Source organism: Papio anubis, chromosome 14 (genome assembly GCF_008728515.1).
Source record: "Papio anubis isolate 15944 chromosome 14, Panubis1.0, whole genome shotgun sequence".
NCBI classification, from domain to species: domain Eukaryota; kingdom Metazoa; phylum Chordata; class Mammalia; order Primates; family Cercopithecidae; genus Papio; species Papio anubis.
Window position 1 is genome coordinate 37,379,781 of NC_044989.1, and position 25,117 is coordinate 37,404,897.

Sequence of the window (25,117 nt, forward strand, 5' to 3'; positions counted from 1 at the left end):
AAAAAAGAAAAACTCTTTTCGAAGTGTTTTTCTGTTTTCTATATCAACAGGGCACAGCCCTAACAGTATTCATAGAACTCCACCAGAAAAGCTAATCTAAAACCAGGCAGTGAAAACTGACCCATGAAAGCAGAACATTAGAAGATTTGGGTTTTTGTCCTTGTATAACTGCCTACTAGCAGGGTGACCGCCTCTTCATGGTGTTAGTGAAGACCATAGATGAATAGCAGAAAATTAAATTCTAAGGACTTCAGAGAATCTCTAGTCCAATGTACTAGCTGTATAACATCTCTCTCATACACACTATTCTCACTGCCCAGAGTGCTTCTCTCCAACTCTCTGCATGTCCACAGTATCCAAAATTGGTTCTTCTATTAGTCTCTCTCTCAGTTCCAAGTTTGTGTCCTTCATAGTTTCACAAACTGGGTTTCCCTGCCTTTCCCTTTTCTCTCAAGGTCCAGTAAAATAGGGATTATGCCTGTGTTATTCACTGTTATAACCCCATTGCCTGGCAGTTAATACTTTTACAAGACAGTTATCCAAATACTTGAACCTATTTAGCTATTATGTGCTTGTCTCTCCCTACTGTCTGTCTTCTGTAGGCTGCTCTACTCTGACCTCATGATACTTTAAAAATTCTCTATTCTAGATGCTGAATACTACACATGTCCCCAACCAGTCTAGACCTCCAGATATTATGACACCCAGAATTAACACAATCCTCCAGATTAGCTCTACTAACACCTGGAATCATTACTTCCTTTGTTTTAAGTATTCCCATCAATTTTTTCCTACTAATACTGGAAATGAAAAGACTTAAGCTTGTGAAGCGCTTTCCTATTGCTCTGCATACTCTGGGAAATATCACCCTTTTGGTAATATCCTGGGATAGTCTGGATTATTCAATTTTCTCTCTTTACATTTAAATTTTCCAACATTTCCATCCAGTTTGCAACTTATTTTTAGGCGTAAATTCCATTTCACATCAACAGAAACATTTGAGAAGAATTTAGAGGGACATGTCTCTATCATTTCATGAAATATTTTCCTAAAGTTCTGATAAATATTTTTGTAAATCAAATAATGTCATTTCTTTTATCCCTCAATTAACTAGGGGTTTTCTTAATGTGAAGGATTCTTAATAAAACCAAGAGCAAACAAACACTTTAAGAAGGCCTAAAGGCCCGTTAAGAAACTCCATCTGCGAGAGCTCTTGGCAAATAGTGATTTTAAAAACTTAAAAATGTACTCTTCCTCAGAGATGTTAGACTATGATGTTAAATAGAGACAGAAAAATGTTTCCAACACTTTCTAAAAATTAAAAATTCCTATGACCATCAAAAGTTCAAAATAATCAAACCACCCCCCTTCAAAACAAACAAACAAACAAACAAACAAAAAAACAAACAAAAAACTCAAGACCCCGAAACCTCTACATTTTCAGCCTTGGAACTCTTTTCAAATTAATGATGTTAAGTATCTATTACTTCAAAGAGTTGTGGAAAGGCTTCTGAGAGTCTTTTTAGTGGACCAGAGCAATCAGTGCTATGAAATGTCATGAACTCTACAGCAAGTGGACCTGGATTTGCCACCTAACTTGGTCTCTTAATATCTGTGTGACCTTGCACAAATTATTGTACCTCACACACTGGAGAGCTGTTAAGAGGATTAAACTAAAGAAACATGCATGAGTATCAGTAATAAGGATAGCAGCCAACATTTCACATAGCACTATGTGTTAGGCACTGTTAAGCACTTCACATACACACAAAGATTACATGGGTTAACACACATAACCCCCCAACCTTCATTAAAGCCCCAGTTCTGTCATTTACAAGCTGCAGAATCTTGTGCAAGTTTCAAAATCTTCATAATAATCATATGAGATAGGTGCTTTTCTCTCCATCCTACAGACAAATCCACTTAGGCATGATAACATGGGATGAATTATGTCTACCAATAGGTTTTTAGTGGGGATCAAGTAATTTGCCCAAAGTTACACAGAAAACTAATGGCAGGGACTCAAACCTAGGCAGCGTGGCTTAAGTCTAAGATACTAACCACTACTCTACATTTTCTCACAAGATTATCTATGTAAATATATAAAAATGAATTAGAAGGAAATATATTAATTTCTTGAACACAGTTATGTTCTACTGCCTCTTAAACAGCTCCTAACTGTTTACACATTGCTGAAAATATGCCTCAATGAGTGAGTTGCAAAATTCAGTAAAGAAAATCTTAATCTCCATTAAACAAACAAACAAAAACCCTGCACCCCCCAAAACTCCCTACTTAACATACTTTCTTGTTTACCACAGCTCCTCTCTCTGCTGCCTCCCCCAGTATGAACGTGAGTGCCTCCAGGGATGGGATTTCTGTTCGCTGTGCCTCCTGTGCACCTAGAGCATGGCACCATACTGTAGGCATTCAGAAAAGACTTGTTGAATGAGTTACTGTGTGAATGCATTCAACCGTGTGAAAGACAGCAGGGAAAAGACACAGGATTGAGAATGGGAAGATGGAAACTACAATTATATCTGCGATTTTATTTCTTTAATATCCCAAAAGACTTAAAACAAACATAGCAAAATGTTAATTCTGAAATTCTAGCTGGTAGATATGAATGATTCTTTTGGGTATTTTTCTGTATTTTACAACTTCTCAAAATGAAAAATGTATTCAAAGCAGCGAATATAATTTGTGTCCATCAGGGAAACAAAGATTAAGTGACTTACTTGAAGGTGGCGAGCAGCAAGCTGCTAAGGGGGCCTAAAATCCAATTTTCTAACTCTTTCTCTTGCCCCACAGAGGGCACTGCCTGTGCTGTACATCAAGTTATAGTTCACGTCTCATATTGGAATGCTATGTTCTTACCTGTATAATGCGGTGTAATATCGATCCGATATTGTCTGCTGAGAATTCATGACTTGGAAAAGCAACATTAAAGCCTGCACACTGGTATTAAAATTCACCATATGCAACACTTTAAACAGTGTGTCAATTTGCTCCCTCACTTTGTCATCACCAGTCTGGGAATAAGGGTACGCCCTATTAACACCTGTTAAAAGGGCGCTAAGCATTTTTGATTCAATATCTTTTTTTTTTATACAAGTCCGAAAAAAGCAAAAGTAAATAGTTATTAATTTGTTAGCCAGTTCACTTTCTTCATGGGACAGAGCCATTTGATTTAAAAAGCAAATTGCATAATATTGAGCTTTGGAGCTGATATTTGAGCGGAAGAGTAGCCTTTCTACTTCACCACACACAACTCCTTTCATATTGGGATGTTTACAAAGTAATGTCTCTAACAGATGGGAGGCTTTTGTGGCAATTCTGTTCTGAGGATCTCCCAGTTTATTTACCACTTGCACAAGAAGAGCCTTTTCTTCCTCAGGCTTGTTACAAAGCAGCTCATGAGCCACTGCAAGGGCTCGAGTTTTAGTGGTTACTAATGTATCATGACTTAAAGTTTCTAAGACCTGCACAAATTCAGCCACTAAGTGTTTCAGCTGGTGTTCAAAATACCATAATATCAGTCTTCTATCTCTTGAGTCCTTGTTGCCACTGGACAACTGTTCCAGTTTGTCAAAAGGATGCTGGCTGAAAATCCTCAGCTTCCGACTGTCTGGCAAAAGGTCTGTGATAAGCAACTCTTTAAAAGTATCCAAGGCCATGAGGCACTGCTGTTTGCTGCCCTTCTTTTTAACAAGGTTCACAAGAGTTTCTACAAACTGAAGTGTGTGAACGGCATCATCCTGAATAAGAAGAATCATGGCTGCCATCCTGTCACCTAGTGTCCCCGATGACACAATTGCTTTCATCCAGGTAGAAGAGGCTCCCTTTTGACTATTCGTCTTACTTTTGAATAAGTTGATTTCATGCTCATACAGCTTCTGAGCAAGGGTTTTGTAGTTAGATACAACATCCTGAGGCTGAGGTTTCAAAGAATATTCATTGCTATACTCCAGATCATACCATTTGCCTCCAGGCTTGAGTAACAAAGTCTGTCTCTCAAAAAATTCAAAGATGTTCTGTTTATCTTTCTTCACTTTTGGTGTGGTACTGCCGTTCTCATCAGAATGTGGTTTTGGCTTATTCTTATTTTTGACCTTATTAACTGATGTCCTTTGACTTTCTGCTGTATTTTTGTTATTTATTTTAGGTATTTTTACTTCTTTTTTGCTGGAATTTTCTTTTTTAGCTGGTTCATCTTCTTCAATTAAGCAAGCTTTTGTATACTTGGCCAAATTAAGATTTTGAATAAATGCTTCCAATTCACCTTGTTGAAGGTCATCAATTACTCCTTTTTTGCCTCCATCTATCACTTCCTCATTCTCATCCAAAGTAGCCAGCATAAGGTAATCTTGCTGCATTAAAAACATAAGTTAAAAATACATTACAAATGTGAAAAATAAAACCATAAAATAATAGGAAACACCACATAATTTTAAAAATAATTTCAGAACTGGAAAAATTCTTTCAAATTTGACATAAAACTCAGGGTCCACAAAGTAAATGATAAGTAAATCTATCTTTCTCTTTCTTTTACACACACACACACACACGCACACTTTTTATTTCGATATAGGAAAAAATACAAATTATAAACTGGAAAAAAAAATACAAGCAATTCCTATCAAAGTAATTGGGTTTAACACCTTAATATAAAACTTTCTACACATCAGTAAGTGACAACCCAAAAGAAAAATGTGCAAAGGATATGAACAGTTCATAGAAAAAAAAAAAAGGTTCTTTAAAAATATGAAAAGATGCTCAACCTCATTGACATTTAGAGAAATCCACATTAAAACCACAATGATACATCCATCTTTTAATTTATCAGATGAGCAAAGATACATTGCAAGATGAGCAAGATACAATGACAGGTGATGCTGGGGAAGAGGTGGGGGAAATGGCACTTTCATACATGGTTGATGTGAGTGTAAACTGACACAACCTACATGGAGGACAATTTGTCAACTCCAATTACGACTGTTTAATACAAGGCACACATCTGTTGACCCAGCAGCTTCATTTCTAAAAATTAACTAATTGATTGAGACATGGTCTCGCTCTGTTGTCCAGGCTGGAGTGGAGTGACTTGACCATGGTTGAACTGCAGCCTCAACCTCCCAGGCTGAAGTGATCCTCCAATCTCAGCCTGTGGCTGGGACTACACGCCCAGCTATTAAAAAAAAAATTTTTTTTGAGATGAGGTCTCCTTACGTTGTCCAGGCTGGTCTCAAAGTCCTGGACTGAAAGTATCCTCCCACCTCCGACTCCCAAAGTGCTGGGATTATGGGTGTGAGCCCCTGTGCCTGGCTCATTTCTACAAATTTGGACTACATATACACTTACAAAAGTGGGGAAAAAAATATTACGATTAAGGTTATTAACTGTAGTATTATTTAAAATAGTGAAAGACTGGCAATAATTTAAATATCCACAATAAGTGGCTGGTTAGATAAATTAAGACAGACAAAATGATTTATGCAGCCATATCAATAACACAGAACTTCATGCACTGATATAGAAGGATTTCTAAGAGAGAAAAGAAAGCAAAATATAGAGCTAGGTGTATATATATGGTACTATTCATGTAAAAAATAATACACGCGTATTTCATACACATAAATATGTATATGCTTGAAAAGGTATACAGTATCCCTGAAAGATATAAACTACACTTGTAAAAATAATTGCTTCCTATCAAGGCAATTGTTACGGCTGAGATAAAAGTGGAAAAAATTGGACTTTTCACTACGTATCTTTAAAGTTTGTATCACGTGTATCATGTGTATATATTACCTATTCAAAACTTAAATATACACAAGCACAGAGCAAAACTGTGAATCTACTTATCTCTAACCAACTCCTCCACCCTGAAAGTCCAGTCTCCAAACAAAATAATATTAAAAACAAAGTTAATTTCTGTCCCTTATCTGCTTAAAATCTTCCAGTGGTTTTGCATCAAACTCAGAGCAAAAGCCTGCCCTCTTACCCCTTGGACCTCATTTCTTACCATTCTCCCCTTACCTCACTCTGCCTCTGCTACATTGGCATTTTGGCTGCTCATGGAATAGGTCAGGCACTCTTCTGCCTGTCTTTGCATTTTCTGTTCCAACCATAATGGCACATGGCTCACTCCTTCCTCTCCTTTAGGATTCTGCTCAAACATCTCCGTGATGTGTTTGTCGATCATCTCATTTAATACTAACGCGCTCCCACTCCTTATCGTCCTTTCGCATTACCCCGTGTCTGCTGTACTATGTATTTAAAAGTTTGTTTACTGTTTCTGTCCCTTAATTAGGATGTTCCAAAAAAGAGGGCTTCTGGGGCATACAGTGACACGTGCACGTACTCCACGAGAACAGAAATGAAAATTCCAATACCACTGGTGTTCAAAACACTCATACCACAAGGTCGGGACCAAGAAAAGCTACTCTCCGACCTGATGGTGTGATGGTTATACCACGTTAATAAAATGAGAGGATCGCCTACATCCTAAGAAAGGCCAGAGAATACGACGTTCAACTGGAAACTTTTCTTTTGTAAACAGCCCTGGAAACCAGCGTGGGAAGCTCACAGAACACATGCTTCCGAGGCTGGGATCTGGGATCTGGGTCCTGGACGCCCGCGCTCTAGGCAGCGCGGAAGCGGCGGGGCAGTCAGCCTAGCGACATTAGGGACTGCCCACGTCTGACCCCTTTCCCCGGAGCCCGCGGCAGTTACCTTGGTGCCTCCGAGCCGTAACACTTCCTCCAGGGAGAACCCATTCTCGGTTTCATTAGCATCATCCTCGTCGTCCTCATCCGGATCTTCTACTGCCTCCTCGGGGCGCCAAGGCCGCTTGGCATGGAACTCCAAAGGCTCCTTGGCTGCCGCCATGGCTAGCAGAGCATACGCTCTTGGAACTCAGCCTATTTCCGCTCTGCCCGTGACGTAATTCCGGCCGGGGGGTGGGGGCGTCTTCTCCCGGAAATAGCCTAAGCCTCAGCTCCTGGCGGAGAGAGCCGGCCTGCGAATTTCAGCATGACTGTTCTGGTGAGGTCAGGTGTGGGGCCGCTGTGTGCCGTGGCGCGTGCAGGTAAGCGTCAGTCCCCTCGAAGCCCTGTTGCCTTGGAAACCGCGTGGGGTGCCTTCCTCAGCTCTTCAGTTGAGGTACCGGGGAATTAAGGGCTCAGGGGCTCACTTCCACCTTGAAGGTGCCCTGGGCTGGAAACGGGTCCAGCGCAAACGCGATAGGGCTGCGTAGTCGTGGGCGAGTGCGTGCTGTCTCTGCGCCCTGGGGGCGTGCAAAGCACAGTAGCCCGAGGTCTGCGGTAGGGTGAGGTTAAGGGTTTACGAAGCTGCTTTGAAAACGCTCAGGCGGCTTGCGTTCGTGAATGTTAAGATTTATCACGGGGTCTGTTTGATTTGTGTTTTTCACAGCCATTCCTTCTATTTGGAGAGGGAAATACTTCAGCTCCGGGAATGAACCTGCAGAAAACAACCCGGTGACGCCGATGCTGCGGCATCTTATGTACAAAATAAAGTCTACTGGTCCCATCACTGTGGCCGAGTACATGAAGGAGGTGTTGACTAATCCAGCCAAGGTATGGTCGGGTAGCCCGAGGACTAGGCCCTCTCTAGCCGATTTGCGAGGTGCGAGCCAGGAGGGAGAAGCCCGAAGGTCCTCAGCCCAGGCAGTGGGGGTGCCTGCCAGGGGAAGAGCCATTTCTGAGGACCTGGGGACAGATAATCTGTCAGTTGGGCAGGGTTGGCTCACATCAGAGGCAGGGCCAATAAACAGGAGAGGACATGGTCCGAGGGTGTTTAGGAGACAGAATGTAGCTGATTGGATTTATGATGCGGGAAGGATGACTTTCCTACTTGGCTGATGGTAGGTGGTGTGGATTATTGCTCTGGGAGAAGGAATGCAGGAGGAAGGATGGAGAGTTCAGGCTGGTATATGAATCTGAAGTGTTGTAGGACTCTTAGGTGGAAATCTCCAACAGGCATCTGGAAATAGGAATTACTGCCTGGAAAGTTGCCTGTGTTGGAGTGGCCTCAGCTGGCACTGGAGAGATGTGCTGGGTTTTCTCACATGTGCAGTTGAGAATGCAGTCTGGGTCTGCACTGTTCTAGGATTAGGCACAGTCACAGCTTTCTGACCCACGTTTCCTTGTCTGTTCTATAAAGCCATTTGGTGAAAGCCTGTAGTCGTTTATTTTAGAATATTTCACCTTTTGCTGGGTTGAAATATGACCTCTGTGGAATTCTGGGGTTGATTTGGCCATTGCTGTTGGATATGGTGGCGTGACTCCAGTGTCGAGGTTTACCCAAGGCCGGTATCTTCCTTTCAATGCTGGTGGGCAAGGCTGCAAGATAGGTGGCTTAGACTAGTGTGGTGGTACTAGAAATAGAAGAGGGTGGTTTAGAAAAGGACTGACAGGATTTGCCGATGGATTGAGTGATGCAACGGAGGAATCAAGGCTGATTTGTAGTTTTGGCTTGAGCAGTTAGGTGGTGACGGCACCTTTTATTGAGATTAAGACAGACAGGACCAGGTTTGGAGGAGTGCTGGGGAGAGGGCCTACACCAGGAGCTGCATTTTATACGTATTTTGTTAGCAATGACATCCAGGTGGAGATAGAAAGTAGGCAATTGGCTGTAAGAGTCTGGCGTTCAGGGCCGGACATGGTGGCTCACGCCTGTAATTCCAGCATTTTGGGAGGCCAAGGCGGGTGGATCACAAGGTCAGGAGTTTGAGACCAGCCTGACCAACATGGTGAAACCCCGTCTCTACTAAAAATACAAAAATTATTGGGTGTGGTGGCGGGTGCATGTAATCCCAGCTAGTCAGGAGGCAGGAGAATCACTTGAACCCAGGAGGCAGAGGTTGCGGTGAGCCGAGATCGCGCCGTTGCACTCCAGCCTGGGCAACAGAGTGAGACTCTGTCTCAAAAAAAGAAAAAAGAAAAAGAACCTGGCGTTCAGAAGAAAGACTGGGCAGGCGTATATACGTTTACTCATCATCAGCATGTAGGTGATATTTAAAGCCAAGGAACCAGGGAGAATGTACTGAGAGAAAGGAAGGTTTCCCAGCATTGAGACTTGGGGTAACTCTAAAATTTAGAGGCTCTTAACCTAGGAACCCTTTAATAGAAATCAGGGGTTTCATGAACCTGGATGGAAAAAAATTACACCTTTATTTTCACTAACTTTCAACTGAAATTTAGCATTTCTTCAATTATGAACATACGCAGCAACCAGTAGCATTAGCAATACTTGTGAATTTGTCATCTGTGGAAATCATTGGTATTTCCTTATGACAATACAGTGATCACAGGCATCTCAGAATTTCATCATGCTCATCCTTCAAAATTTCGTTAATTATTGGGTCTTTGGCTTGATTATGGGCTTTTTTGTTTGTTTGCTTTTTGAGATAGAGTCTCATTCTGTCACCCAGGCTGGAGTGCAGTAGTGCGATCTCGGCTCACTGCAGCCTCCGCCTACCAGTTTCAAAGGATTCTTGTGCCTCAGCCTCCCGAGTAGCTGGGATTACAGGTGTATGCTTCCATGCCCAGCTAGGTTTTTTGTATTTTCAGTGGAGATGGGGTTTTGCCTTGTTGGCCAGGCTGGTCTTGAACTCCTGGCCTCATGTGATCCGCTTGTCTCGGCCTCGCAAAATGCTGGAATTACAGGTGTGAGCCACTGTGCCCGGCCTGATTATGTTTTTTTAAATACACTAGTAAAGAAGTGTATATATCACATTTTTAAAAACATTTGATACATATTTTTCAGATATTTCTTTGTGGTTCTGTGCGTTTAAAAACACTCTGTGAAGGGGTCTATAGGCTTCACTGGACTACCACAGTGGTTCATAACACAAAAAAGGGCAAATACCCCTATCATGTTTCTTTATGAATGGAACTAGAAAGCCTAGAAGGAGAGATGTTGTATGGAGTGAGAAATTTTTTTTGAAGATGGGAGTGAGTTGATTTATTTTGAATGCTGAAAGGGGAAAGTTGAAGGTGGAAGAGAGAGGGGGATGGCTAAATGGACCCAGGGGAGTTGTATGAGGAATGGCAACCCGGAGCACAGGCGGAGGGATTAGGTTTGGAGAAGGGGAGAAGGGGAAGGTGTTTCATTCTTGAGTCCCCAGAAACAAATGGGATTAGGTGGAGGCCAAGGTGGGGTTGGGAAGCTGAGGCAGTTGTATTCTATAACATTTTAAAATTCTGCAGTGAGACTGGGGCCCATGTCATCTGAAGTAAGGTGGTAGAATAGGAGCTTCAGAAGCATAGGACATTTTTAACACAATTCTTGAGTGTTTCTTGAAGGTTAGGCATCATATTAAAACTTGGGATATGAAGATAGATAAGGCATGTTCTTCTGCAAACAACTAGACTTTGTGGTGAAGAACATAGACAAATAAGCTTAGAAAAGGTGGCACTGGATTTGGTGTTAGGTTGGAGGGCTGGAGGAGGTCAGCTAGGTGGCGTATGAGCAGATTCAGAGGATGAGTATAAGACTGCCAGGGAGAGATGAAAAGGGAGAAGGGTAAGGATTTGCGGTGGCATGGATATCTGGACAAGCAAGGCTAAAAACAAAAACAAAAAAACCTCACCTTTTTCTGGAGATGCAATAGTCATACAGAAAAGTTCATAAATCACAAGTTTACAGCTCCATGAATTTTCCCAAAGCAAATGCTCCCATGTAACCAGCACCCAGGTCAAGAAACAGATCATCACCAGCAGGCAGGGCCCATATGTGAGACGGAAGGTGTTAGAATTCGGAGAGGAGGCTGGAGGAGTAGGCGGGGTCTTGCTGTGTCGGCTGTGGGAGCTGGGAGGGGAGGAAGGGTCTGGCATGCAGAGACGGATGTTACATGACTTCTGCATTTGTGGTCAAGGTGTAATTGTTTTTCTACCAGTTTTGTAAAATGACTGTTACTTTGTAAAATTTGGATAAAGACACCATGTTTCCCTTGCTTGTTTAGAGGAGAGCTTTCTTACTAAATAATTATTTCACTTTTACATTATTTAAGATTTTGGAGGGGTATTTTATAAAGGCTTATTTGAAAATTAATTTTGTTTCTCCATTTTCTCTTTTTACTCAGGGTTATTATGTGTACCGTGACATGCTAGGCGAACAAGGAGATTTCATTACTTCACCTGAAATAAGTCAGATCTTTGGGGAGGTAATGTCCAATGTAAAGTATGAATGAAGCTAATATAAACGTTTGAGAACAGCTCAAATTGTATTGTTCTGTAGTAGTGTTCTACAGCTTCTTTTGTGATTCATCAAAAGTTTTAACTTTATAGTAGTTGATGTACTGAGGGAATAGAGAGGCAGTAGAGGGGAGGAAAATGGTAGAATATTTGAAAAGTTTATACTCCGCTGTAGGAAGGGAAATGGAGAGATAACAGGGACAAAGAGAAAGAGAAGGAAGGGAGGGGGTCATAAAGAGGACAGAAAAGGGAGAATCAGATGAAGTAAGAGAATGGAAGAAGGAAGAGAGACAAAAGGAAAGGCGAGGAAAGAGGTAGAGTGCCCAGGAAGGAAGAGAGAAAAGATAAAAAAGAGCATTGAAGAATCAGTGGAATTAAGATAAGCTCTAAAGCTGCCAGTCGTGATTTTAACCATAGTTACTGTAAAAGTCTTCCTTTGTTTATCTATTTTTTGAGCCAGAGTTTTGCTCTTATTGCCCAGGCTGGAGTGTAATGGTGCGATCTTGGCTCACTGCAACCTCCGCTTCCCGGGTTCAAGCGATTCTCCTGCCTCAGCCTCCTGAGTAGCTGGGATTACAGGCATGTGCCACCACTCCTGGCTAATTTTGTATTTTTAGTAGAGACGGGGTTTCTCCATGTTGGTCAGGCTGGCCTCGAACTCCCGATCTCAGGTGATCCACCCGCCTTGGCCTCCTAAAGTGCTGGGATTACAGGCATGAGCCACCACACCTGGCCAAATCTTCCTTTAATAAACAGAATTCTAGTTAATTTCCACTAAGTACTTTCTATGAATTTAGAAATAGGAAATAGTGTATAAGGGGAAGTAGAATGTGGGTATTGAAAAACATTAGGTTATTATCAGAGTCATGTAATTGTTTAAATCATATGAATATGAAGAAATGGCATAATCACATTTCATCTGTTTATTTGCTTTCAAATAGTAATACTTTTCTGGTAGTGATATCCTGTTATCTATGTCATGGGACCTTTTATAGCAGAGGCTGCCTTTTTTTTTCCTGTTAATCTTCCTAAATGGTATATGTTATAGTCCCAGGAAGTTCCTGTGTGTACATGTATGTATGTATTAAAATACATATGGCTGTACACATTTTGCTTTTTGGCATATAGTGCCTATTTATGTGGAATTTTATATTGTGGTATACTTTTATACTTTATGATACCTTAATATGTGTTTTTTTTTGTTTTCCTTGTCACAGCTACTAGGGATATGGTTCATTAGTGAATGGATGGCCACTGGAAAAAGCACAGCTTTCCAGCTGGTGGAACTGGGCCCAGGTAGGGGAACCCTCGTGGGAGATATTTTGAGGGTAGGTAATAAAAGAATGACTTTAAGTTTCATGTAAGTGAATTTTAGTACTTCTGAGTGTGCAAACTGCATTGATTTCATTGGTTTTCAGTTCCTTAATCTCATATTTCTCAGCTAAAATATAATGTCAGCATAATGTAATCAGTCATTACTGTTGTCTGTAAGCTTAAAAAATGGAGGCGAGGGGGAGAAGAATATGAAAGCTAAAAATAGGAAACATTTAGAAGACATTATGGGAGAGTGTATTTGTTTTTTCAGGAAGCAAAGTTTTTAATTATGTAAAAAGTTTAGGCCAGGTGTGGTGGCTCATGCCTGTAATCCTAGCACTTTAGGAGGCCAAGGCGGGCAGATCAAGAGGTCAGGAGTTTGAGACCAGCCTGACCAACATGGTGAAACCCCATCTCTACTAAAAATACAAAAATTAGCTATGCATGGTGGCGCGCACCTGTAATCCAGCTACTCAGGAGGCTGAGGCGGGAGAATCGCTTGAACCCAGGAAGCAGAGGTTGCAGTGAGCCGAGATCGTGCCATTGCACTCCAGCCTGGCGACAGAGCGAGACTCTGTCTCAAAAAAAAAGAAAAAGTTTAGGATGGGCACAGTGGCTCATGCCTGTAATCCTAGCACTTTGGGAGACCAAGGTGGGAGGATTGCTTGAGGCCAAGAGTTCAAGATCAACCTGGCCAACAAAGCAAGACCTCGTCTCTTTTTATATTTTTTTAAAAAAGAAAAAGCAGAAGACGTAAAGAAAAAGATTAATAATTTCATTTCTTACATTAAAATTAAGAACTTCTTGCTCTACAAATAAACTGGCAACTTTTTGTTCTTCAAAGACCCCATTAAGAGAGTGATTAGGCCGGACGCGGTGGCTCAAGCCTGTAATCCCAGCACTTTGGGAGGCCGAGACGGGCGGATCACGAGGTCAGGAGATCGAGACCATCCTGGCTAACACGGTGAAACCCCGTCTCTACTAAAAAATACAAAAAACTAGCCGGGCGAGGTGGCGGGCGTCTGTAGTCCCAGCTACTTGGGAGGCTGAGGCAGGAGAATGGCGTGAACCCGGGAGGCGGAGCTTGCAGTGAGCTGAGATCCGGCCACTGCACTGCAGCCTGGGCAACAGAGCGAGACTCCGTCTCCAAAAAAAAAAAAAAAAAAAGAGAGAGTGATTAGACAAACCACAGAGTGGGAGAAGTTATTTGTGACATGTAACCAACAGAGAACTAGTAGTTAGAATATTTAAAGAACTCTTCCTTAAGTCAATAAGAAGACAGATAACTTGAGAAAAATCACGCCAAAGATGTGAACAAGTCCATTCATAAAAGAGGAAAATACAAACGACTAAAAAAGCAAAACAAAAATATTAGTCTTACTGGTAGTCAGGGAGATGAAAATTAAAATCACAGCGAGATACCACTGTAACCCTCGCCAGATTAGAAAGAAAGCTAATAGTCTGTCAACACCAAGTATTGTGCAGATGCGGATATGTGGAACAATGGGAACTGTCATATACTGCTTGTAAGAGTATAATTTAGTACATCCTTTTTTTATTTTGTTTGAGATGGAGCCTTGGTTTGTCTCTCAGGCTGGAGTGCAGTGGTACGATCTTGGCTCACTGCAACCTCGGCCTCCCAGGTTCAAGTGATTCTTGTGCCTCAGCCTCCTGAGTAGCTGGAATAATAGACGTGGACCACCACGCCCGGCTAATTTTTGTATTTTAGTAGAGAAGGGGTTTTACCATGCTGGCCAGGCTGATCTTGAACTCTTGGCTTCAAGTGGCCCGCCTGCCTTGGCCTCCCAGAACGCTGGGATTACAGACGTGAGCCACCGCACCTAGCCTTGTACAACCATTTCGAAAAGCTATTGGCCGTTATCTGTTAACATCAAAGTTTCTGATATTGTATGACCTAGCAATTTTACTGCTAGTGATTTACCCTAGAGAAACTAGTGTATATGTGTACCAGGAGACACGTACAAGAAGATAGGAGCATTGAATAAAAGAGCAGAAAACTGAAACAGCACAAATGCCTATCAGGTGGGTAAATGAATCAATTAATTGTGGTACAGTCATACAGTGGAATACGAAGTATTGCAAGAATTCGTGAAATCACAGCGGAATGTAACAGTATTCAACATGAAACAAGATGTGTGAAAGTAGCAGTTTGCGAAAGAGTTCATATTATATGATTGTATTTATATAAAATCCAAAAAATAGTCAACATTAAACAATATATATTTGGTGATAAAAATATATTTAGCAACATTTATAAAGAAAAGTCAGGGTATTATTAACTGAAGATTCAGAATGGTGGCGACTTCCGAGGGTACAGGGAGTCCACAGGGGCTTTAGAGAGAAGGTCATGTCCCATTTCTTTAACCAGATGGTGGCTGTTCTCTCCTGTATCTTTCTTGCTATCAGTCTATGTACTATTTTATAAAACCATTAAAAAGGAGGACAGTTGTTTATAGTGCCTGATAAGTAAGAGTGTTTATTAAACTTTTGTAGTTTCTAGTATTTCAGAACTCAATAGTCTTTTTGAGTGTATTTTTTATGTACCTGGCAATTCAATGTAAAAAACAAACATAGCTGGGTGCAGTGGCCCATGCCTGTAATCCCAGCACTTTGGGAGTCCAAGGCTCCCAAAGTTCACGATCAGCCTGGGTAACAGGGTGAAACTCCATCTCTACAAAAAGTACAAAAATTAGCCAGGCGTGGTAGCACGCGTCTGTGGTCGAAGCGAGTCGGGGGGCTGAGGTGGGAGGATTGCTCGAGCCCAGGAGGTTGAGGCTGCAGTGAGCTGTGATCATGCCTCTGAGTGACAAAGTGGGACCCTGTCTCAAAAAAAAACAAAACAAGAAACACCAACACATAGTCAATATAAATTTAAATTTCTTGATGCTTTATGGTTTTTGCTTTAAATTAGAAATTGAAGGATTTAAAAACTATATAAACATGACAAATGAGAATCTTGGTTATTTGGGTGAAGAAAGAAAACAAAATCATGAATTTAAATGTCCAGGGCTCTATTTTATGTTTTTCAGCAAGGTCATTTGAATATCAAATATTTAATAAGGACCTCAAATCATATTTTCTTGTTCAAGTACTTTAAAAGTCAATTCCAGAGCTCTTAAAATGTATGAAGGATGCTTTTCCAGACTGAGTCATAAGAACTCCTAAAAAGCCAAAGAATTTAAAGGGTTGTAAAGCAAATAGCCAGAGAAGTATCCGACCTGTTTTATTTTCGATGTTACCTTCTGAAGGAATTTCGCCTGTGATGTTTTTCCATTTGTATTTTGATCTCAAAACTAAATTTGGAAAAATCATCTTGTTCATATTATCAGTCTGGATGTGCATATTCATATCTCAAAAGTATTAATTGGAGGCAGATCACCAGTAAAAATTAAATTCAAATGAAAAATAATGTTGATACACTTTATGCTTTTACTATTGAATTTTTAGCCTTAAAAGATTGGTAAAATATTAGTATTTTCATTTTTCCCTTGATGTTTACAACAGTGAAAAAACATATAGCTAAATATAGATTGAACATGTGGCAGACCCCTGAGTTAAGCAGTCGTTTTCAGTACCATTCAGATTTGGTTCTTTGAGGTTAGAGTTATCATCATCTCAAAGATGAGATTATTTCCTAGACCTAGAGACATTATCAAAGCAAGGCTATCCCCCTTTTATTTCCTTGGTCTTTTTTTAGACTCCATAATCTGAATCGTTTTTATCAGATGCCAAATCTTTTATTTTCATTTGTTAATCATAATTTATCAGATGCCAAGTCTTTTATTTTCATTTGTTAATCATAATTTATCATTAGGAAACCAAATTGTGCATTGTTCATTTCTTATTTAAATTATGCTTAATAACTAATAGGTTGTGATTCTTATAGACTGCTGGCGAGTGGCTTGGGTAAGGAACACGTCTCTCTGAAGTATTACTTCTATTGTGACGTGACTAAATCATTGATATAAATGATTAGGAAACTAAACCTACTTAACACATTGTGGTTTTTTTTCTTCTTTTGGTGTTTAGGTGTTCACTCAACTTGGATCTGTGCTGAAAAACTGTGACATTTCAGTACATCTGGTAGAGGTAAGCCAAAAATTAAGTGAGATTCAAGCATTGACACTGACTGAAGAGAAGGTCCCGTTAGAGCGAAATGCTGGATCCCCAGTGTATATGAAAGGTGTCACTAAGTCTGGGATTCCAATTTCCTGGTACCGACATCTGCACGATGTTCCAAAAGGTAATTACCTTTACGTGGATTAATGAAAGAATTTTGATCACAACCCTTACAGTAGTGATGGGACTGTAACTTTTTACAGCAATAGAACAGATTATGAGTTACTGCTACCAAGTCCCTTATCCATAGAGAGTAGCCTACTTTTTTCTAGAAAAGAGCATCATAATAGAAAATAAAGTTGCCTGACTTTAAGTAGTAGTTTATTTCATGTAGTTTTGTAGAACCCAAATAAAATGTAAATCTCCGTTGTACTTTTGAGTATTTCCCTATAGCTAGGATAGTTCCGATGATGGAGCAGCCCAAGGCAGCCGGGGCTGATGGAAGCAGTGTTAGTAGGTGGGTTTAGTTCAGTTATCAAATCTTTTGAAAATCCTTACTTCCTAAAGACAAGCCAGGTGTGGGGGAAAATCCCTGTACTAGTCAGGAATACTGATGAAGCTTGACTCAAAGCTCAAATGGGGGTACGATCTTGGGCAAGGCATCTCAGGCCGTTCCCGGCCTCAGCCTTCTCAGGCTGAGAAACCCGATTTTATGAAAGCAAATTCCCTTCCAGCTAACAAATCTGACTTCTAATTTCCTTGAAGCCTAGTGATGGATAAAAGATTTAACTGCTATTTCAGGTATTTCCATTTTCTGACCCCATTTATATGGAAAGTAAGAGTAGTAGTAAGTGTTCTTTTACGTGTTCTGCAGTGTGAGTTTTCCATGAAGAGGCAGAGAATTCTGTGGTAGTGATGATTATGGAGGAAGTAGGCATTTTCTTTTTTACAGTTAATGTTCAAAAGAATTAATTCCTGTAAAATGTGGAAACATTAATTCTTTTCCTCTTTTTAAATAGGATACAGCTTTTATCTTGCACATGAATTTTTTGATGTTCTTCCTGTGCATAAATTTCAGGTATTGGGTGGGGGGGGGGAAAGTCATGTCTATAATTGAATACAAAAGGCGTTGTGTTGCCAATGTTTATGGTGTTTATTCAGTATACAAATTTTACTCCTTGAGGTTATTTTTAACTATTATTTGGAATTTTGGTACACATAAATAATTGGAAAGCAAAAATGAAATGTTAATGAGAATTTGTAGTTCTCCTGGGATAATTATTAAGAATTCTTAATTCTTCTGATTTGAAGAAGTAAGGGAATGAAAAATGGTAAGATGGTAACTGGCTGTGGTGCAATGAAGGATTTACTTGAGCAAATTTTTTTTTAAAGAGAGAGCATATTGCTATGTTGCCCAGGCTGGTCTTGAACTCCAGGGCTCAAGTGTTCGTCCTGCCTCAGCATCCCAAGGAGCTGGGACTACAGGTGTGTGCCACTGCACCCAGCCAACCTTAGCACATTAAAAAAAAATTATGGATGAACATTTTTGGGGCCAGGCATGCTGGCTTCCACCTGAATCTCAGCACTTTGGAAGGCCGAGGTGGGTGAATCGCTTGAGGTCAGGAATTCAAGGCCAGCCTGGGCAACATGACGAAGCCCTGTGTCTACTATAAATACAAAAATTATCTGGGCTTGGTGGCAGGTGCCTGTACTTCCCAGCTACTCGGGAGGCTGAGACATGAGAATCGCTTGAACCCAGCAGGCAGAGGTTGCAATGAGCTGAGATGCACCACTGCACTCCAGCCTGGGCGACAAAGCGAGACCTTGTCTCAAAAAAAAAAAAAAAATAAATAAAACTTTTCTTCATTCTTTGAGGAGATTTAAGATTTGGTGATAATGTATGTGTCCTGGTAATTTGTATGGAGAAGAGCAGCTCTCATGATTCTGTGGTAATGTGTTAGTGAAGCTTCTGGCTATTGCTCCTGAGTCTATTTCCGTTTTTTGGGTACTTTGCAAGCTGCTGATTTTATCTTCCACAGCCTCATCTCTGTTATTGTTTCTTTTGCATCGATCAGTCTACTCATTGTTCAAAGGCAATGAAATAATGCATTTAAGTAATTTTAAATAGTGAGTGCCCTGTAAATGTTAGTTACTTATGGTAAGAGGAGAAAAAGCTATTTTTGGTAGAAGCAGTGTAGAGAACAAACTTGCAAACATTTGTTTTTATGTGTTATTTTGTGTTTAGAAGACACCACAGGGATGGCGAGAAGTATTCATTGACATTGATCCACAGGTTTCTGATAAACTGAGGTTTGTTTTGGCACCTTCTGCCACCCCAGCAGAAGCCTTCATACAAGTAAGAATATGCTTTTTTAACTTTCTTTTATTGCTCACAGAATCTTCAAAGTCTTATTTTCTGAGTCACTACTTTAGAGTTCCTTTACAGGAAGAGTTGCTAATAGCATAGGAGGTGCTTTTTATTGACAGTGAATGTGCAGAGGAGCTAGAGGCAGGAGCGTGGGTTAAAATCATTTCTTAAATCTGTGACCTTAATGTGATGTAGTAAGAGAAAGTTAGTAACCGCTTACTCAGCCAAATCTCTTACTTTCACTGTTTACCTCAGTTTCATGTCAAATGGCAATGGTATTGTCCACAGGAAAAGTTTACATCTGTGAAAACAATGTAGTACAGACTATAGTAAATTAATTAACAGTAACAGCTAACGTTTGTTGAGTACTTTGTGTTACTCTGTTTTTGCATTTAATTCTCAAAGCCCTGTATTAGGTAGGTTCTATTATTATCTTTCTTTGGGCTAGAGCATGGCTTTTATCCCATGCTTCCACGCAGATCTCAATTTGATTCTGCCAGAATGGTAGAATTACTACTGCTTCCTGTTGATCTCAAGGAATCATCGCAAGAGCCTATCTATCTTGGCTTGTTTAAAGGTACAAAAAATCCCTGTACTTCTCAGGAACGTCCAGGCTTCAGATTGCTTCTTTTTTTTCAGTCCTTTTCCAGCTCAGAAGATGACTTCTACTTCCTGGACCTTAACTGAGAACTTCCTACTTAGAAATTATCAGTTTTAAAAGCACAAGAGCTTTTACACTTAAATATATGAATTAAGTTTTCTTTGTTAAGTATAAATTTAAATGTCAGACGGAACACTTGTGAACAACTGTTTTCTCATACTATGGCAACCTACCTGAATGACACATTCATAAAACCACGAAGAACTAACCTCCTGGTCCTGGGAGTTCATCTAGTTATTGACCTAATTAGTATTCACTTAGGAGGGAGGGAGTGAATTTTCCCTTTTGCTTGAATGAGATGAATGGTAATACATGTCATCTTGAAGAGTAGCCTAGGATAGTAAGAATGTCAGCATGATCAGCATGTCCACTGATGCCTGATGAGGCTGACTTCATGGTTTTTAATAGTTAAGCCACAGTAATTTCATTGCACAATTGGCTCAATGGTTTATTATATTTAATCCTCACAACAAACCTACAATATCTATAAGGAAGAAAGCCGCTCAAAAAGTTTAAGTAACTTGTCTACCAGTAAGCATAGGAAGAGCTGAGATTCAACTCCATCTGACTCTATGCCTGTTACCGTAGGCAGACATCAGGGCAGATCATTACTGCATTTCTATAATGTGTTAGGGAGGAGCACAAGTTAATGTATGTTTTCATAATAAAGGGAAAGAAATACCACATTTTCAATCAGATCAGGAAGTAGTGAAATTTCATATATACTAGTCAGGTTGGCAAGTACTAATACTTAGTGTCATTTCGTTTTTTAAGCTAGTACACACTTATTGTGGCCCCTTAGTTAATAAGTGAACATCTTGGGGTAATAATGGTTTCAATACATTGTCAGTAGTTTATAAGCTGATGTTTCTTGATGTAGGGCATATCATTGGGATACTTTCTGGCACAACAGAGGGCATGATGATATACTTGTCTAATAGGGTCTGCTTTGTGTTATTGGATTTATATGATTTGTTCTTTCAGCACAATATTTTCATTGACTATGTCCTAGGCAGACAAAAATTCCTTTCCCATGCTTTCAACCTAGAGGAATATATTTATATGATTTGTGATATAAAAGTATTTTACATTAAATAAAATGATAATGCTCTAGGCCATCTGGGGGGATTGGGAGGGCATTTACCTTTTTGTAAAAGAGATTTAAATGTCTCCGTAAATCAAGTGGATAGCATCAAAGAACTAAGGAGTTTTGTATAATAAGGGAGTCAGGTGAAAAGTTGAGTGTAGAGAACACTCATATTAAGAAAATTTATTTTTATTAAAACTAAGAAATGCTCATTGAGGAAAAACCTGAAAAACCCTAAGGAAGTAAGTCTTTTGAATGATGCATTTTGACTTTTGTAATGATCCCTTTACCAGCATGATGAAACAAGGGATCATGTTGAAGTGTGTCCTGATGCTGGTGTTATCATTGAGGAACTTTCTCAACGCATTGCATTAACTGGAGGTGCTGCACTGGTTGCTGATTATGGTCATGATGGAACAAAGACAGATACCTTCAGAGTATGTATAATTCAGTAACATGATTTATTAGACTTTCAGTGTTAGATCTGAAACTCATTGAAGAGCTTTGATTTCTACAGTGCCTGGTATTATTGTATTATATTATTTTATAGTTAACATTAATTGATATTATTGTAATTCCCCTTAACCCTAGTTCTTACTCCTAACACTGAGTCTACTGTCCAGCCCTCCTTTAACAGGATCTGAACTGTTTACGTTCTTCCTTAGTTGTAGAACCTATGTTTACAAATCCAAATAATACAAATTTGGAGAATAATACAAATGGAAAGATTTTCTTCACATTCTTAAACCTTTCTATCTGTACCCTCCTTTGTTCAAGAAAAATTTTGGTACTTCTTTGCAGATTTAAACTACCTACTGTAATCATTCTAGCTTTTTCTATTATATTTTCAACATTTTTTCCCTTTCCAGATGTATTCTTTTACACTGTTCCTAAACATCCTTTCTTAATGATCTTTGAATATGATCAATTCTGTTCAATATACTTTAATTGAAAACCATTTAACTAAATGCTCTTAGTCATTTTCTAGGTCTGTGGTTCTTAATTTCTAATTTTATTGTGTCTAAAAATAACCTGGAGAGTTTGTTGAAAATACTCATTCTCTAGCCTCACCTCCAGGATTCTGACTGACCAGGTCTGGTTAGAGTCAGTAATATATTCTCAGGTGATTTTTTTTTTTTTTTAAGTAATTTCAACTTTTATTTTAGATTTAGGGGGTACATGAGGCAGGTTTGTTATTTGTTACGTGGGTATATTGCATTGACTCTGAGGTTTGGGGTACAAGTGAGCCTGTCGCCCAGGTGGCAAGCATAGTACTCAGTAGGTAGATTTTCAGCCCTTGTTCCCCTCCTCCTTTCGCCCCTCTAGTAGCCAGCAGGGTTTGTTCCCATCGGTATGTTCACGTGTACCCAATGTTTAGCTCTTACTGAGAGAAGTGAGATGTACGTGTGGTATTTGGACTTGTCCCTGCATTAATTCACTTAGGATAATGGCCTCCAGCTATATCTATGTTGCTGAAAAGGACATGATCTGATTTTTAATGGTTGTGTAGTAGTTTGTGGTGTATCTCAGGTGATTCTGACACATGGTTGACGCATATACTTCGTAAAACACTGCCTAGGTGTTCCCTGCCTAAGAGAATTAATGAAAGCTCTATTCCATCACCTCAAGCATTAATGTAAATATTAAATAACTTTAATATGATAGCATCTCTTTAATCTTAATAACCATAAAAGGGCAAAAATCTGATTTCTTTATGTTCAAGGGGTTTTGTGGCCACAAGCTTCATGATGTCTTAATTGCCCCAGGAACGGCAGATCTAACAGCTGATGTGGACTTCAGTTATTTACGAAGAATGGCACAGGGAAAAGTAGCCTCTCTGGGCCCAATAAAACAACACACATTTTTAAAAAATATGGGTATTGATGTCCGGCTGAAGGTAAGGTTTATTTTATTTCACTGTTATTAAGTACTTTAATTTCATAGTATTGCAAAAATTAAATAGTATGTTCACCTGGCCTTAATGCTCTTACAGTTAGCCAATCCTTGGTATTCTAGCCTTTTCAGGTAGTATAGGATTTAGTAACTAGTCTGGTAAGTTTCATGCATCTCCATGTGAGGTAGCATTAAGACTTCCAAATAGTGTTTTTGTTAAGAAAACTGTGTTTATGGGTATGAATTTTCTAACTGTTCTTCCGAGGACACCTAAACCTTACTGTAGATCAAACCCCCTGGGGATATTTGTTAAAAATGCAAATCCTTATGTTTCACACCAACCTACATTTTTAATAAGTATGCTGTGATTCTCAGGCAGGTAATCAGAAGTCACATTTTGAGTGGTGCTTTATTGGAATATTTGAGTCATTAGTATTGCTGCACGTAACTAGGAATTCTGTCTTCTGGTTAATTTTGCTAAGAATTTTTTTCCTTTCAGGTTCTTTTAGATAAATCAAATGAGCCATCAGTGAGGCAGCAATTACTTCAAGGATATGATATGTTAATAAATCCAAAGAAGATGGGAGAGAGATTTAACTTTTTTGCCTTGCTACCTCATGAGAGACTTGAAGGTGGAAGACATCAGAGGAATGCACGTCAGTCAAAACCCTTTGCATCCCTTGTAGCTGGGTTTAGTGAACTTGCTTGGCAGTGATATTTCAGCTTGGACATTTTCCCCTTCAGTCGGCCCAAGAAATCAAAATAAAGGAAACACATTTCATACACTGCAGGTAACAAAAGTGAAAGTATTTTATCTTTTCACAGCAAGAACAGTCCATGTTATATATAATACAACCAAAATTATAGAACTTTTAGGGTTGTGACTGGCTTTGGTGCAAATGTCTGCTCAAGCTAATAAGTTATTGTGAGACTGAGTTTCCTTTAACTTATAAAGCTAGTTGCCATATTTCTATTTTATTTTAAAAAGTAAACATGGGGCCGGGCGCAGTGGCTCATGCCTATAATCCCAGCACTTTGGGAGGCTGAGGTGGGCAGATCACCTGAGGTCAGCAGTTTGAGACCAGCCTGACCAAAATGGAGAAACCCCGTCTCTACTAAAAATACAAAACTAGCCGGGCATGGTGGTACATGCTTGTAATCCCAGTTTACTCAGGGAGGCTGAGGCAGGAGAATCACTTGAACCTGGGAGGTGGAGGTTGTGGTGCGCTGAGATGGTGCCACTGCACTCCAGCCTGAGCAACAACAGCGAAACTCCCTCTTAAAAAAAAAAAAAAAAAAGTAAACATGGGCAGTGATTGGTTTAATAAAAACTGGAAACAGACTAAATGGCTATTCATAGGAAACTGATAAAATGTTATTTTTAAAAATGAGCTAAAGCGTATGTTCTGACATAGAAAACTCTAAGATTTAGTAAGTGAAAAAAAGTAGGATGCAAGAGTTTTTATAGTTGATTCCATTTTTGTTGAAGGAGAAAAGCTATTTACAAGTAATTTCATAGAAACTAATAGACTAGTGTACACTGGTTTTCTGTGATATGTACTTGCATACAAAGTTAAGGAATGAATGCACAATTTTCCCAATTTGGAAGTGAGTTTGAGGGGCAGGGAGTGGCTGGGTATTTAAATTTTTTACATTGTGCATCTGTTAATTTTTAAAAAAATTATAAAGGTCACAGCAAGAAATAGTAAACCTTGACATGTAGTTCAAATATGAGTTGGAGACCAGCCTGGCCAACATGGTGAAACCCCGTCTCTACTAAAAATACAAAAATTAGCCTGACGTGGTGGTGGGCGCCTGTAATCCCAGCTACTCAGGAGGCTGAGGCAGGACAATCTCTTGAACCCGGGAGGCAGAGGTTGTAGTGAGCCGAGATTGCTCTGTTGCACTCTAGCCTGGGCAATAGAAAGACACACCCCCCCCCACCCCCACCCCCACCCAGGAGGAATAATTTTCAGACAAATGGCAAGTTTTAGTTCTGTATTATGTGTTTTCATTTTTTGGTTTTTAGCAGCTTTGTGTTAATACTGGAAACATGGACTTAGAGAATTATTAAATTAGCAACACAGATTTACAAGGGAGATTATTAAATTAGCAACACAGATTTACAAGGGAGATTAAAGGAAAAGAATACTTGCCATATGTCTTGAATTTACGGCTTAACTGTATCAGAAGTTCATTGGCGGAGTGATGAACTGTTGCTTTTTATTGCTGCTTCTGCTTAACAGGAGTAGCATTCTATCCACACTACATGGCATGTCATGGAGGCTTTGAATGTGGCCCAACACAAATTTGTAAGCTTTCTTAAAACAGTATGAGATTTTGTTTGGCAATTTTTTTTAAGCTCATTAGCTATCATTAGTGTTGGTGTATTTTATGTTTGGTGCAAGACAGTTCTTCCAATGTGGCTAGATTAGACACCCCTGCACTAAAATAAAGGAAGACGGAGGACTTGCTTTTCAGATGCTGCCCAGCCT

At 39.8% G+C, this 25,117-nt stretch overlaps 2 protein-coding genes across 5 annotated transcripts in view; one reads left to right on the forward strand and one right to left on the reverse strand.

Moving 5' to 3' along the window:
* The window catches only part of CEBPZ (CCAAT enhancer binding protein zeta), a 27,778-nt gene extending 20,742 nt beyond the window's left edge, over positions 1-7,036 (reverse strand). Inside the window, exons 1-2 of the mRNA XM_003908506.4 lie at positions 6,736-7,036; positions 2,878-4,370 (exon numbers count right to left, since the gene is read on the reverse strand). Of these exons, the coding sequence (XP_003908555.1) occupies positions 2,878-4,370; positions 6,736-6,891 (1,649 nt within the window). The 5' untranslated portion in view covers positions 6,892-7,036. The remainder of the gene's footprint in view (positions 1-2,877; positions 4,371-6,735) is intronic.
* Positions 6,948-23,414, forward strand: NDUFAF7 (NADH:ubiquinone oxidoreductase complex assembly factor 7). Of its 4 annotated transcripts, none has more exons than XM_003908507.4 (10): positions 6,948-7,090; positions 7,435-7,598; positions 11,108-11,188; positions 12,437-12,547; positions 16,584-16,797; positions 17,633-17,691; positions 18,859-18,969; positions 21,023-21,166; positions 22,453-22,626; positions 23,122-23,414. In XM_003908507.4, the coding sequence occupies exons 1-10, from the start codon at positions 7,036-7,038 to the stop codon at positions 23,335-23,337; spliced, it is 1,329 nt and encodes a 442-aa protein (XP_003908556.2). In that variant the 5' UTR covers positions 6,948-7,035; the 3' UTR covers positions 23,338-23,414. The 4 variants fall into 4 exon arrangements, with proteins under 4 accessions (XP_003908556.2, XP_003908557.2, XP_009182260.2 ...); XM_009183996.3 differs by having other exon boundaries at positions 7,047-7,164; XM_009183997.4 differs by lacking the exon at positions 6,948-7,090 and adding an exon at positions 7,188-7,318.
* The last annotated feature ends 1,703 nt before the right edge of the window (positions 23,415-25,117 follow it).

What these genes read in the sequence shown, in the direction of transcription:
- NDUFAF7 (XM_003908507.4), top strand. Translation starts at nt 7,036, where the DNA reads ATGACTGTTCTGGTGAGGTCAGGTGTGGGGCCGCTGTGTGCCGTGGCG. An exon ending in TGTTGACTAATCCAGCCAAG is followed by an intron (nt 7,599 to 11,107) that starts GTATGGTCGGGT and finishes CTTTTTACTCAG; the next exon opens with GGTTATTATGTGTACCGTGA. An exon ending in TCTGCACGATGTTCCAAAAG is followed by an intron (nt 16,798 to 17,632) that starts GTAATTACCTTT and finishes CTTTTTAAATAG; the next exon opens with GATACAGCTTTTATCTTGCA.